This window comes from Pongo abelii, chromosome 15 (genome assembly GCF_028885655.2).
Source record: "Pongo abelii isolate AG06213 chromosome 15, NHGRI_mPonAbe1-v2.0_pri, whole genome shotgun sequence".
NCBI lineage: Eukaryota > Metazoa > Chordata > Mammalia > Primates > Hominidae > Pongo > Pongo abelii.
In genome coordinates this window covers 100,626,804-100,641,540 of record NC_072000.2, presented here as the reverse complement: position 1 = coordinate 100,641,540, position 14,737 = coordinate 100,626,804, and the positions used below count along the sequence as shown (strand labels likewise).

At 49.1% G+C, this 14,737-nt stretch overlaps 2 protein-coding genes across 3 annotated transcripts in view; both read right to left on the bottom strand.

The window, feature by feature from the left end:
• The window catches only part of BDKRB2 (bradykinin receptor B2), a 38,571-nt gene that overhangs the window by 7,433 nt on the left and 16,401 nt on the right, over nucleotides 1-14,737 (bottom strand). The gene's annotated exons all lie outside the window — the stretch shown is intronic.
• LOC100435204 (cyclin-dependent kinases regulatory subunit 1-like) lies at nucleotides 12,974-13,509 on the bottom strand. The gene has a single exon (XM_054530485.2). The coding sequence runs from the start codon at nucleotides 13,383-13,385 to the stop codon at nucleotides 13,146-13,148; it is 240 nt and encodes a 79-aa protein (XP_054386460.2). The 5' UTR covers nucleotides 13,386-13,509; the 3' UTR covers nucleotides 12,974-13,145.

Below are 14,737 nucleotides of genomic sequence, written 5' to 3'. Positions count from 1 at the left end.
TGCCTAGTGCTTGATTGGACATGGATGGGGTGAGGACAGGGGCGAGGCAGGTGTCATGGCTTCCATCTCCTGCAAAGGTGGAGATGGGGGGCTGATTTAGAGGAGAAAGTTCATGTGTTTAGACTGGAACTGTTAAAGGGGAAGTTCTTTGGAGAATTCCAGGCGGGTGGGGATGGGAACGGCTGTTGGGTCCAGCAGGGTCTGGAGCTCAGAGGAGGGGTCTGGACTGGAGCACTGTGATGGAGACAGGGTCTTGAGGGACTTTGAACCTAATAAGGGAGACAGACACATCTGAGTATTTCCAGTCCCTTGGGCTGGTTACCAATACAAGGTGCTGTCAAGTTCTCAGCTCAGGTCCTCCTCTGTGCCCCTGGATGAAAGGGCCTTTTTGCCCAAGGGGCTTCCATTGACGACCCCTGTCTCTATCCCTCTTCAAGTTTCACATCACTCCCATCCAGGGAGGGAGGCATGGGCTCTGTGCTTGCCTCACAGAGGAGGAAACGAGGCACAGACGGGTGGGAGTGACTTGTCTCAGTCCCATGGCTAGAGGTGGGGCTTAACCCCCTCTCTTTCCATTCCAGACTTCACACTCTCTCCAGGATACCAAGTGATCCTTGTCTAGGAAGGGTGTGGAAAGCTGTGGTCTATGCATGTGCAAGTGTGTGAGTGCAGGTGTGTGTGTGTGCATGTGCATGTGTGGGTATGTGGGTGTGTGTGTGCATGAATGTAGCCACAGATCTGCCACATCCCAGCTTTCAGCCACTCTGCAACACCCGGCACCTGGGTTTCCAGAAGCCCAGCTCCCCTAATTCAGTTGGAAGGTGGAGATCAGACAATGGTCAGTTCAGGGAATTCAAACACATTAAAACAAAAAGCTGAGTTGGTAAACAGGAAATGAAGCGGGAGGTAATTAACACCCGGAAAAGGTTTGCAGGAACCCCTAAGCAGAGCTGGGATCAGGGTTTGGAACTTGCAAAGGATGCAACGAGCAGCACAGTCCTTCTGATTCTTCAAGGCAGGGAGTTTGCAGAGGGAAAGGAAGACCTAGGAGCTTTCCTCTCTGAGAGGCCCTCCTGGGCTCATAGAAAGAAAATTCAACAGTGGTGAGAGATCATGTGTTTGAAGCATAATTTTTTTTTTTTTTTTTGAGACGGAGTCTCGCTCTGTCGCCGAGGCTGGAGTGCAATGGCGTCATCTCGGCTCACTGCAACCTCTGCCTCCCGAGTTCAAGCGATTCTCCTGTCTCAACCTCCTGAGTAGCTGGGATCACAGGTGCCTGCCACCATGCCCGGCTAATTTTTGTATTTTTGGTAGAGATGAGGTTTTGCCATGTTGGCCAGGTTGGTCTCGAACTCCTGACCTCAAACGATCCACCCGCCTCGGCCTCCCAAAGTGCTGGGATTACAGATGTGAACCACCGCACCCGGCTTAAAGCATTCATTTTTAAAAGCATTTAACAAATTATTGACGGTCTGTCATGTGCTGGTGATTCAGAGGGGAAGAATGAAGACCAGCCTCCCCTGTCCTCTTGGGGCTCACTCAGGCTGAACCGTCCAGCTGAGAGGCCTCAGCCTGCATGCACAGCTTCCATTTCTACACGATAGTGACCGCCGCACAGATAACTCAGGTCCTCACAGCTTGGTCATGGGGGACGTGTCCAGTGTTTCCTCGCTGACCTCCATTATGGGTCTGTTGTGCATCTACCTGGCTGGGTGTCCCCAGATCTGGCCACATCAGCCCAGCTGGATCCTAATTGCTTGCTAGTGGCTGTAAACATTGCTCTCATTTTCAAAACAAAGTTGAGGGCTTTCCCTTTCAACTTTCTCCCAAAGTCCAGAGGGCAGGCAGATTAAGGAACTGGGAGAATTTGGGAGTCTGAAGTCTACTGAGTTGTTTTCTCCATCTGCTCTAGAGGTGTGCCCTGGGTGAGGATCCCTGTCAGGGAGCTGCTGTGTCCTGCTCCAGGTCACCTCCTGGCTTCTCCTCTGTGGCCCCTGCTCGGGAGCCCTGACGGGTACACGGGGCTCTTTGCCTTCCGGCTTCTCTTTGGGTTTGGCCAGTGGGAGCCCCAGCAGGAGCCTGAGGGAGGGTGAGAGGGAGGATGGGGTGTTGTTGGCTCCTCTCTTGGGGGCCTTTATGCTGGCCAGGCCTGGAGCAGAGTTCAGTGCTTTTATCAGGGGCCTGATCGCGAGCGGGGAAGGAGGTAGGGAGGGTGCTGAGGCTTTGCCACACCAGCCCTGAGGCACCCAGGGTGCTGCCTGCTCCTCGCAGAACCCCAATATGCTGCCTACAGCACTGTAAAGAAACGCTTCATTAACATCCTCTTCCTATTACCCAATTGGAATGTGCCCTCTCTTTTTTACTGAGACCCTGATGAACGCATCCTGGGAATACAAAGTCAGGCGGGGAGGGGGTGCTCCAGGTGGGCCATTGTCTGTGGGATCTCCATCTCTCTGGACCACAGTCTCCTTGTCTACAGAGCTAGGAGGGTGGACTTGTGCCCCTCACAGACGCTGATCCTCAGAGCTGGGGACAGGCGATGACTCTGCTCCTGGGTTTTTCCCCTGATTTTTTAAACAAATGCCTTAGAGGGAACATCCAACATTCTGATTCACTCATTCTCTCTCTCCCTCAGAATTCTGTCCAAGAAGATTTACTGTAAAAACACTTTCTTCATTTACTCACACAGACACTGTGGGCCTGGTGCTGTCAGGAATCAATTCCACTTGAGCCTCGGAGACAGCCTGTTTTGGTTTCCCAGGAATCCACACCTTAGGGCCTTTGAAGCAGTGGCCTCCACGAAATACATAGTGTCACTGTCTTAAGGGCCAAGTGTGCCTCATATGGGACCCCCGACCTTTTAGCCAATGATGGGGTTCAGGGCACGCTACCCCAAAATGTGGCAGCTTCACATGTTGAATATTTTAAGTGGAAAGAATCCAAGAAACAGCAGGTGCAGGAAGGACTCTGTGATTGTTCCCTGAAGCAGGTCACCAGACTCCACACCCAGAGGAAAGGGGCACCCTCCGCTCTGAGCACTGGGGACACTGAGAGGAGCCCCAACAGGCCTTGCTGTTTCCCCGGTTCTCTGTACTTCGCTCATGCTCCCTGGTCCCACCACATTCCCACGATTCTCCACTCTTCATCACATCTAATGGAAACACTCAGGCCGGGCACAGTGGTTCCTGCCTGTGACCCCAGCACTTTGGGAGGCTGAGGCAGGCGGATCGCTTGAGCCCAGGAGTGGGAGACCAGCGTGGCCAACACAATGAGACTGTGTCTACAAAAAGTACAAAAAAATTAGGTGGGCGTGGTGGCGCACACTTGTAGTCCTAGTCCTAACTACCTGGGAGGCTGAGGTGGGAGGATCAGCTGAGCCCGGGGTGATCGAGGCTGCAGTGAGCTGTATTGCACCACTGCACTCCAGCCTGGGCGATAGAGTGAGACTCTGTCTCAAAAAAATAAAAAGGCACTCAGGCTTAATCACTTCATTTCCTTATGAAGGTTCCCATGTCACATTAAACTTACATTAAATTTATTTGTTTACTTTTCTCTTGTTAATCTGTTTTTTGTTTCAGGGCCCCCAACCAAGAACTCAGACGTGGAGAAGGAAAAGATATTTTTCCTTCTGATGTCAACTTGTGACCCGTATTTTGTGACTGCATGTTAGAGCTGGGAAGCATTTCCCAGCAAGGGAAGTAGTTTGGCTGGTAAATAACCTTGAATTGAATAATCTAGTCATTCCTCCTGATTAGGCCAAAAAGAACATCTCAGCGTGGTGTCTGTGCGTCTTCAACACCTTTCTATGTGCGTAATCTCCTTTTTCAACAGACTGAGCAGGCTCAGAGCCTTGGCTGGTCCCCGAATCTACCCAGGCTTTAATAGCATTGTTTACATTCTATTGCTTTTATTTTTTATAGTTATCATCTTTTTTATGATAAATGATACTCATTTTCCATTTAAATTGGTGACATGAAGTTGCAGTTCAAAAGTAAGTCACTACTAAAGAAATGGTTGTACAGGTGACATGGATATGGCAAAAACTGTGAACGTGAATGTAAATGGCTAAGTGTGGGAAACCCAGCCTGAAAGCCTCTAGCTGGAAACGTGCATTACGGACGGGAAGCCAGCCTGGCAGTTAGGGCAATGGGCTCTGGAAGCTGACTGTGAATTGAGTCCTCCTCTCTAGAGCTCGTTATTTAACCTCATTGCACCTCATTTTTTTCAACTATACAGTGGGGATTGGTATTTTAAACAGCCCCATCTCCAAGGTCGTTGTGGGGAGTAGACGAGTCCGTGTGTGTCAGACACATGGAGCACGTGGTCAATGTGTTCGAGAACATAAGCTGTTCTTCCTGCACCAGCCCAGGAGGCCCGTCTGCTTTAGCTACACCAGGGGTTGTAGGGTGTCAGGGATTCCCTTCCACCTGGCCAGATCTCCTGCTCACAGGCCAGCTGAGGTTTCCAGTCATTCATTACACAGCTGGATGGAGAGATGGGGGGTGTTGCTGGGATGCCACCAATCTGTCCATCCAGGAGAGCTCTTGAGACAGCTGGGATCCATCCTTAGTCAGAGGGCGGCTGTTCTCCCTCTGCCTCTGCATCTCTTATCCTCTCAGTGGCAGCTGAGCACATGGTGTGCGTGCATGTGCGTCTGTCCCACCCTATTCACTGTACTTGGATAGGAGGACCCTGCCTTGCTCATCTTCCCACCCCGCACCACACCTGCAGCTGAGTTTTGCACATCCCAAACTCTCGAACAACATTCGCTCTGTAAATAAGTGAAATCCTTCAGACCACCCAGCAAGTCGATGTCAAGGCCAGAGCTAGAAAGAACCAAGATCTCCTGAATCCTTTCCCTGACACCTCCCCAGAATAAATGTTTTCCTCTAAAAGCTGAGTGACATGGTTACTGAGTCTGGATGCTGTTTATAAGACAGTTACGAAGGTAAGCCTCAGGCCACAGCAGGCAGGGGGTGGCGGAAGGGGGCGTTGGTGCCTCATAAACCTTATCAGCCTCAACAGCAGGAGCTGGGTGGCCCTCAGCAGGGTTTCCAAGTGTCCCTTTTCTTTTCTTCCCTGAAAAGAAGGCCAAAGCTGTCTGTAGGGGGAGGACGGGGTTCTGGGAAGTGATCTCCATCTCAGAACTCCCAAAGAGAACTGAGTCACAAGATTTGATTCAATCCCAGACATATACATGTGAATCCTTCCAGCATTTGGACACTTTATGGGCCTGGAATGTTCTGGAAACACTTTCAGTGGGGACATGAGGGAGCCTGGAGAAGCAGAGCCCCTCATCCATCCTGCTTTCTGCAAGGGAGGAGGAGGCCTGCTGGCCTGGCTTCGCTCTCCCTTGGATACCCCGGAACTTATTTTATTCTTGGCCTTTTTTCCTGTTCACCGTGGTTAGATTATTCTGCTCAGTGTGTTTTGTTTCTTTCCCCACATTGGGTTTTCCAGTTTTAATAAATAAGCAATTTCATCTGACATCCTAACACCACTCATTCCCCTTAAAAAAAATAACATCTCTCTCTTAAAAAAAAAAAAAAAAAAGATAACTAAGATAACTAGGCTGGGTGCAGTGGCTCAAGCCTGTAATCCCAGCACTTTGGCAGGCCGAGGCGGGTGGATCACCTGAGGTCAGGAGTTCAAGACCAGTTTGGCCAACATGGTGAAACCCCGCCTCTACAAAAATACAAAAATTAGCTGGGCATCATGGCGGGTGCCTATAATCCCAGCTACTTGGGGAGCTGAGGCAGGAGAATTACCTGAACCGGGAGGCAGAGGTTGCAGTGAGCTGAGATCCCACCATTGCACTCCAACCTAGGTGACAGAGCGAGACTCCATCTCAAAAAAACAAAAACAAACAAACAAAAAAAAAACAACTACAGCAAAGAGCATTTAAAACTAATATTAAGCCCTGTCTCTACTGAAAATACAAAAATTAGCTGGGCGTGGTGGCGGGCACCTATAATCCCAGCTACTCGGGGGGCTGAGGCTGGAGAATCACTTGAACCCAGGAGGCGGAGTTTGCAGTGAGCCGAGATCACACCGTTGCACTCCAGCCTGGGCGACAGAGCGAGACTCTGTCTCAAAAATAAAAATAAAAAAATAACTACATGAAAGAGCATTTAAAACTAATGGGAAAATCTCCCAGAGTTCCATCCCTGGACACAGCTATTTATGTATGCCACATCCAACAGTGTTCTGTCACTGTGGTTTTACATGAAACCTCTTATCATGGGAATGTATCCATGTTGCTCCATCATGGCTGTAGTAATGATGCCTTCAAAAAAGGCATTGCATTTGTTTATTTTTGTTTATTAAACCATTCTTTTATTCCAACCCTTTTTAATTTTTTTTTTTTTTTTTTTTGAGATGGAATCTCGCTGTGTGGCCCAGGCTGGAGTGCAGTGGCACCATCTCGGCTCACTGCAAGCTCCGCCTCCTGGGTTCATGCCATTCTCCTGCCTCAGCCTCCTGAGTAGTTGGGACTACGGGCACCCGCCATCACGCCTGGTTAAATTTTTTTGTGTGTTTTTAGTAGAGATGGGGTTTCACCGTGTTATCCAGGATGGTCTTGAGCTCCTGACCTTGTGATCCGCCTGCCTTGGCCTCCCAAAGTGCTGGGATTACAGGCGTGAGCCACCAATCCTTTTTAATTTAATTTTATTTAACAGTGCCACAGCCACGTTGCTGTACTCCCTGATCTCCAAGGACCTCTTCTACAATCCCTCCTAGGAGCCTTTGCTGGGTCTGCCCCCTGCCCGGGTGCCCTGTCTGATTCTGCTCTGTCACTAACCCTCCGTGGCCTCCTCTAGGTGCTCTGCTGCGGTGAGTCTGTGGGTCCGCCTGTCTGGACGACAGGCCCCAGTTATTCCATTTCACGCTAATCTCGGTGTTGCTGTGAAGCAGTTTGTCTGTGTGGTGACAGCCCACAGCCAGCTGGCTTTCACTAAGGAAGCTTGTCCTCAACTCCCTGCATGGGCCTGATTCAATCAGTTGAAAGGACTTCAGAGCAGATCTGAGGTTTCCTGGAAGAAGAAGAGATTCAGCTTGCAGGCAGGAGCTTCGGTCCAAGGCTGAGTGTTCTGGCATTCCCAAGGGACTTCTGACTTGCCTAGTCATCCCGACAATCACATAAGCCAATTCCTTGCAATATGTCTCTTAATCTGTGTCTCCTATTGGTTCTGTTTCTCTGACTGATATCCTCCTGCAAGCAGAAGGTTCTCTTCTGCCTCTACCCACCTCCTGCTTCTATAACATTTATTATAGGGCACAGCTATAAGAGTTGCTTGTGTTGTTATTTCATTTCTTTGTCAAGTGACTGACACATAGTAGGTGTTTAATAAATGGTTGTTGACTGACTGTTAGAGGGCAGGGTGTGATCCTTATTTCTCCTCTTCTCCCCAGCAGACATAATTGCTGGGTGGAGGCAAAAGGAAATGGAGCTTACAGTGTGCCCCACCTGTTCCAGCCTCAACACTGCACTGAGTGGCTGATGCGTTGCTATTTCCATGTTCCAGATGGGAAAGCAGAGTCAGCAAGGCAACCTGAGATAGTTCAGGTCACCCTGATCATCAGAGGCAGGGCCAGGATTCAAGCCTGGGTCTGCCTGAGCCCAAGTGTCAAGTCCTTTCTCTGGCTCTGGATTGGCTCCCACCCAGCGAGGTTCTTGGTGCAGGTGACATGGACAGGAGGCAGGGAAATACTGGGTAGAGGAGGACAGTTCTCTGGCAAAGGCCCCACCCACAAGCCTGGGCCCACGGCCCTAAATGAGAACTTCACATTCCTGTTTTCCCACCTGAGTGTTGCTTTTGCCAAAACCACCCTGGCCCACCATGCCCCCCATCGTATACCCATAAAAACCCCAAACTCCATTGGCAGAGGAGCAGAGCAGCATGGCAGAGAAGGAGAGAAGAGAAGAAGTGTCTGGATGTGGAAGAGGCAGCTGGACAGTTGGAGAAGAGTTCAGCCATCTGGAAGATTACCTTCCCACTCCATCCACTTTCCAGCTCCCCATCCCACTGAGAGCCACCTCCATCACTCAATAAAACCTCTGCATTCACCATCCTTCAAGTCCGTGTGACCTGATTCTTCCTGGATGCCAGCCAAGGACCCAGGTACCAAGAGGGCAGAGTGTAAAAGGCTGTCACCCTCACTCTCCACTGAGTTGGTTAACACTTAGCCATCAATGGATGGCAACTGCTAAAAGAGCATTAATTGTAACACATTCCTAGACGGTACTGTAGGGCCAGAGCCCGAAAGCGCTTGCCCCGGCCTCAGCACCCACTCTCTTGCATGCTTCCTTTCACACAAGGCATTTGAGCAAGTGAGCCACACCCCTGTCACTGCAAGTCCCAAGAAGGGGTCCAGGGAACTCTCCCATCTCCCAGGGCAGGCCCCAAGGAATAGTGAGGGATTGAGCGGGTTCACAGGACTGGCTGTCTTGGAGGGGATGCTGTGGCTTATAGCCCCTGCAGGGAACAAACCCCATGCAGTGGGCAGCTTGGACCTGGGCTCAGCTGGCCACAGGAGTTGGGGGCTGCTGAGAAGTCAGCAGCATAGGTCAGCAAAATTGGCAGCCGCCCCGTGTCTCTTCTCTTCCCCAGGGCTCTGATGGGTGTTCCGTCCCTGAGACAATTTGATGACGCAGAGTTTCCCATCTCCAGAAATCCATCTTGCAATCTTGCCAGTCACCTTTGATTTGGGGCTTGAGCCGAGTTTGGCCAGCAGGCTGCAGAAGAGTAGCCACAGTGTGCACGCATGTGTGTGCATTTGTGTGTGTGTGCGTGCGTGTATGTGTGTTTGTGCGCACACATGCGTGTGTTTGTGCACATGTGTGTTTGTGTTGGTGTGTGTATATGTGCATGCATGCATGTGTTTGTGTGTGCACACATGTGCGTGTTTGTGTGTGTGCATGTGTGTGTGTGCACGTGTGTGTGTGTATGTGCGTGCATACATGAATGTTGGAAGAGCACGGGTCAAGTGCCTGGAGATGTCCCCAGGGTGTTGGAACTACACAAGTCTTGTGGTTTCATGACTCAGGCCCACTCCCTATCAGAAGTCCAGCTCCCACTCTTTATCTTGGACAAGTGGCTTAACTCCTCAGGGCCTCAGTTTCTTCATGTGTCAAATGGGGATAATAATAGCACCTACTTTGTGGGGTTGATGTGAGCACAAAGTACATTAATGATTGCAAAGCCCTTAAACAATACTTCGCATGCTTCAAACACTCCAGAAATGCCAGTGTTTCCTTTCCCTTTGTGTGATATCCGGTTTCCATCACAATTTTATTGGAGGAAAGAGTCCTGGTAGTTAAGAAGAAAATGCCCAAACTACCCCACCCTGTCTTTTGCAGAGGGGAAAACTGAGGCCTCGAGAGGTGAAACGATGTCTACAGCTACACAGTAAGGCAATGCCAGCCTGGAGCAAGAGCCCAGGCTTTGCCTGTCTCTTGCTGGAGTGGCTTTTAGGGGTTTGACCCAGGTTAGAGGGGCTCAGGGTCTGGGGCCAGGGCTGTAGCCCTGGGGGACACTGCCCGAGGGGCCCTCTGACTTGAGCATAGGGTTATTAGACTGGACATATTCCTCCCTCCATCTTTCTTCCACCGTTGGAATTCTTGCCAAATTAACCTTACAGAATCCTGGAGTAGTAGTATGGGAAGGGCTCTTGGACCTTATTTCATCAGAATCCCTCATGTTACAGAGATGGGCATGGAGGCCCAGAGACAGAGGGTAGGCATTCTACCAGGACACATAGCCAGTTTGGCTGAACCTAGTTCCTAGAATCTTGGTATTCAGCCACTTTGCTATTTTATTTATTTTTTTTTTTTTGAGACCAAGTCTCACTTTTGTTGCCCAGGCTGGAGTGCAATGGCACGATCTTGGCTCACTGCAACCTCTGCCTCCCAGGTTCAAGCAATTCTCCTGCCTCAGCCTCCCAGGTAGCTGGGATTACAGGCATGCACCACCATGCCTGGCTAATTTTGTATTTTTAGGAGAGACGGGGCTTTCTCCATGTTGGTCAGGCTGGTCTCGAACTCCTGACCTCAGGTAATCCGCCCGCCTCAGCCTCCCAAAGTGCTGGGATTACAGGCGTGAGTCACCACGCCCGGCCTGCCACTTTGCTTTTCAAAATCGTCCTACAGTGCTCCATTGCAGGTGGAAGACACAGCAGTGTGCTAATATTGTCTGATTGTCAAAACCAAGACCTCATACCCCAGGCCGAGGCAGAGGGGTAGTGGGGGTGGAGAGTGGGGAGCTTACATCAAACCTTAAGAGCAGTGACCTTTGCATGGTGGTCACGATGTCTTCATTCCACCTTCCCGTATGCCATTCATGTATACCAGGAAAATATAGAAACCCTCACCAGAGAGCAAAACCAAAAACCACATAGAAAGGAAGGCTGCAGGTCTGGAAGAGGGTGTGTTTCCCAGAAAAGCAATTCCTAAGGAACAGCTCAGGCTGGGAAGTGAGCCGTAGCTGGGTGTGTCCAGGAAGGCTGTTTCTCCCACAGCCTTTCCAGCCCCCTGCTGGTCTCCGGTGTCCTGGGGATGGCACAGGCCCTGCCGGGGTGGGAGCGGAGGGCGGTGGGCGGGGTCTCTGCCTAAACAGCTACTGGCCCCGCTCCTCCACCACGTGTGAGCCCGGGCTGTGACCTTCTTCCCACTCAGCTGGGTATACAAAACAAGGAGGAGGAGACACAGTAAACAGAGAACCCTAACTGGTCGGTCACAGAGAAAAAGGAATCCTGAACTGGTTTGGGCCCTGCCCAGCAAGCAGGCCAGAGGAGCCGGGGAGAGCATTGAGATGGGACAGGTGGAGTTTTATCCCTATCTGCACAGGGTAGTATCTGGGGTAGGGCTTCCCACAACATACCCTAGGTGCTGAAGGGACCTAGACTATTGCCCTTTCAGCTCCTGGGAGTCACTTTCCTGCCCCTTTCATCCCTTCCTTCCTTCATTTTACTCTGCTTAGTGTGACATGGCAGCACAGGCACAGACATGGTGGGCAGGGCAAAAAAAAAAATTAGGATATCAAGTGACATCTTAGTGCCACCCTACAAGGGCCACCTCCAATCTCACTTCCTCTAAGAAGCCTTCCCTGATTTCTCAGCCAGCCAAGATCCCTCCCTTGTCTGAGACTCTATAGCAAAGAGATGGAAGGAGTATTGTCTAGGGGTCTAGGCCCAGGACCAGGTGTGCCCTTGGGTAAATGCCTCGGCATCTCTGAGCTTTAATTTCCTCATTGGGAGAATGAGGGGTTGTAATAGATGATTCTGGAGACCTTTGTACAACCATAATGTCCTTAAAGAGGGGGACGCAGTGAACTCCCCATCCTGAGAGGCATGCAAGCAGAGGCAATAGGATCAGCACACTGAGTTTGCAGAGGTTTAGCTCCTCACCCATTGGCATCCAAAGGCTCTTCTGGAGATGGGAGGAACAAATCTGTCTTAGCAAGTTCCCCTTCACTGGGTGTGGCACAAAGGAGGCTGCTCCCTGCCTCGCTCCCTGTGGCTTCTGAAGATCCTGGGTCCTGGCCCTGACCTGTCAGTCCTGCTCACAGTCTCGCCCATCTCAAAGCCTCACCCTAGCCATGTGACCTTTGTCTTCTATCCAATTCCGCTCAGGAGGTGGAGCCCCTTGGAATTGAGGGAGTCAACCTTCAGAACTCCAGAGTTCCTGGTTCTGCCAATGTTATGCCTTTTCTAGAAAGGAGCAGGAGAGAAGCATGTTCCTTAGAGCTGATCTGCAGGGAAACAGGCCCAGAATCTCTCAAGACTGGAGAAGCAGGGAAGACAGGAAATGTTGAGCCCTGAGCCTGAGGCAAGAACATTCAGGTCATGCCTGAACTCAGAAGTCAGATGAACTCAGGACATATCTTGGCTTTGCCTCCACTGACTGGATGAGCCAGGGCAGGTGACTTAACCTCTTGGTAAATAAGGATAACCTCCCGGGAACAAGGCATTGGGAGCACTGTGACAATGTGCAAAGTGCCTGCAACGTATCTTCATTTCATTTATATTGTTTCCACATTTTTAAGCACATTACAGATAAACCCCTGCAATGTAGGACCTAATACTATCATCCCCATTTTGCAGATGAGCCAACAGAGGCACAGCTAGCAAGACTAGAGTTGAGATTTGAACATAAGCAGTCTGGGCCAGAACCTCAGGTGGGGATGATGGTTCTCTTTTTTGTTTTTTAACTTTTTATTATGGAAAATTTGGAATATACCTACAAGTAGATAGACTAGCATAATGAAACTCCACATACTTCACCCAGCTTCAGTAATCACCAACTCGCAGCCAATCTTTTTCTCTATGCCCAAACCTACCCTACCCCTCCTGCAATATTTGAAGTAAATCCTGCATGTCTGTCATTTCATCTGTAAATATTTCATTATGCTTCCCTAAAAGCTAAGGACTCTTATTTCAGAAAGCATAATTAGACAACCATTACCACATCTCGAAGAAACTGACAATAATTCCCTAATAACATCAACTATCCAGGAAGTATTACAACTTCAATCATATGAATTTCATGCTACTTTTTTCACAGCTGGTTTTCTTGAATCAGAATGCAAATGACTTTACACATTGGGTTGTTTGATAGGTATCTTAAGTTTCTTTTGACCTACAGCCTTCCCTGCTATTTCTTTTTTTTTTTTTTTTAGATTATAAAAACTTCCTCATTAATCAAGGCTTTTAACATGAACAGATTTCTTGAATAAAATGGAAAGTTTCCAGTACACTGAAACATAAATCCACAAGTCACCATACATACAACACCCGGCAGGAAAAAACAAAAACAGCAAGTTTACATGATCCCTGTAACAGCCATGGTCTCAAACTCAGATGCTTCCTCCAACTGCCAAGTGCGTTCTGGGTACAGAGCACATTGTGGCTTCTAGGGCCACACTCAGCTGAGGCTATGGGTCCACAGAGCACTCATCTGGCTGGGCTGGGTGGTGGTGGCTCTACTCAAGAAGCAAAGCAGTTACCAGCACATTCAAACAATGTATTGAACATCTTTTAAATATCAAAGTGAGAAACAAGAAGGCAACATAATAATGTTATCAGAAAGATGTTAGGAAGTAAGGACAGCTGTGTAAAGCTTGAGGTTGAAAAGTAGCTCGCCAGCTTCATTTCTTTGGCTTCTTGGGTAGTGGGCGCCGGAACAGCAAGATGTGAGATTCTGATTCGTGGATCATATAATGGACCCATCCCTGGCTCTGCTGAATGCCAAGATTCCTCCACTCAGATTCAGACATCAAATGGGCTTTAAGGACCAGCTTGGCTATGTCCTTGGGCAGCATGACCTGTCGATACTCAAACTCCTCGTTGTCGTATTTGTCCGAATAGTAAATTTGTTTGTGTGACATGATCGCTCGGTTTGCTAGCCTTCAGCCCTGCACTGCCAACCTCCAAGCAACTCCCAACAGCACACCCTTCCCTGCTATTTCTTACTGTCTTTTCTTCCAACTTCCAGTTGTTTGTTCTACAGAATTTTCCATAGCCTAGAGCCGTCGGTGATGTCCAATAGAACTATAAAGTTAGCCACAGAAGTAACTTCAAATTTTCTAGTAGCCACGTTAAAAAAAGTAAAGAGACACAGGTGAAATCAATTTTGGTTATATATTTGATATAATCAAATATATCCAAAACATTATTTTAATATGTAATCAATACAAAAAGTCATTGAGTTATTTTATATTATTATTTTTTCCTGCTAACTCTTCAAAATCTAGTGTGTATTTACACTTAGCATACCAGTTTGAAGCAGCAGCCATCTTTCAAGTGTTTGGTGACTGCATGTGGCTGGTCCCTGCCATATTGGAGAGCGTGCAGCTCTGGAGTTTGACCATTGATTGCATTCTTCTCACAGCCTGTGATATCATGATATAACAGGAAATACATATTTGGTCTTTGACACCAGTTCCTGACACGGAGCTCCTAACTCCCTTGACATTTCTAGATGATAGGAGCATCTTTTGTTCTAATGAGGTGACTCTTCGTGGTGGCTGGATAGGCTCAGGATGGGAGCTGTCATCAGAATGACCAGGCCATGATACGAAGTTTGGAACTTTCACCCCACATCCTCCAGGAAGGGAAGAGGGGCTGGAGATTGAATTTATTATCCATCATGCCTATATGACGAAGCCTCCATCAAAATCCCTAAAAGACAGGATTGGGAGAGCTTCCGGGTTGGTGAACACAGGGAGGGGCTGAGGTGGTGGTGCCCCCAGAGAGAGCACTGAAGCTCCAGGCCCTTGCCCCACGTGTGGATCTGTGCCTCTCTTCCACCTGGCTGTGGCGAGTGGTATCTTTTATTATAAGTCAGTAATGTAAGTAAACATTTCCCTGATGCTGTGAGCCATCCTAGCAAATTACTGAACCCGTGGAGGGGGTTGTGGGAACCCGTGTCTTACAGCTGGTTGGTCAGAAGTGCAGGCCACTTGAAACTTGCGATGGGTTCTGAAGTGGGGGCAGTCTTGTGGGACTGAGCTCTTATCCTGTGCTGCCTCCAGGCAGATAATGTCAGAATTGAATGGAATTGTAAGACAATTTCTGAGGAAATAAACCCACACATTTAATCACAGTGGCATCAAAAGGATTGAGTGGGAAACTGTTTTCCCTACACAGAGTCCTCAACCCCTATGACCCACTCAATAGTCCTTAATACTTCCTCTCTCTCCTCTCCAGTGACCTTGGCCCCTTCTTTCCAGAGTCAGGC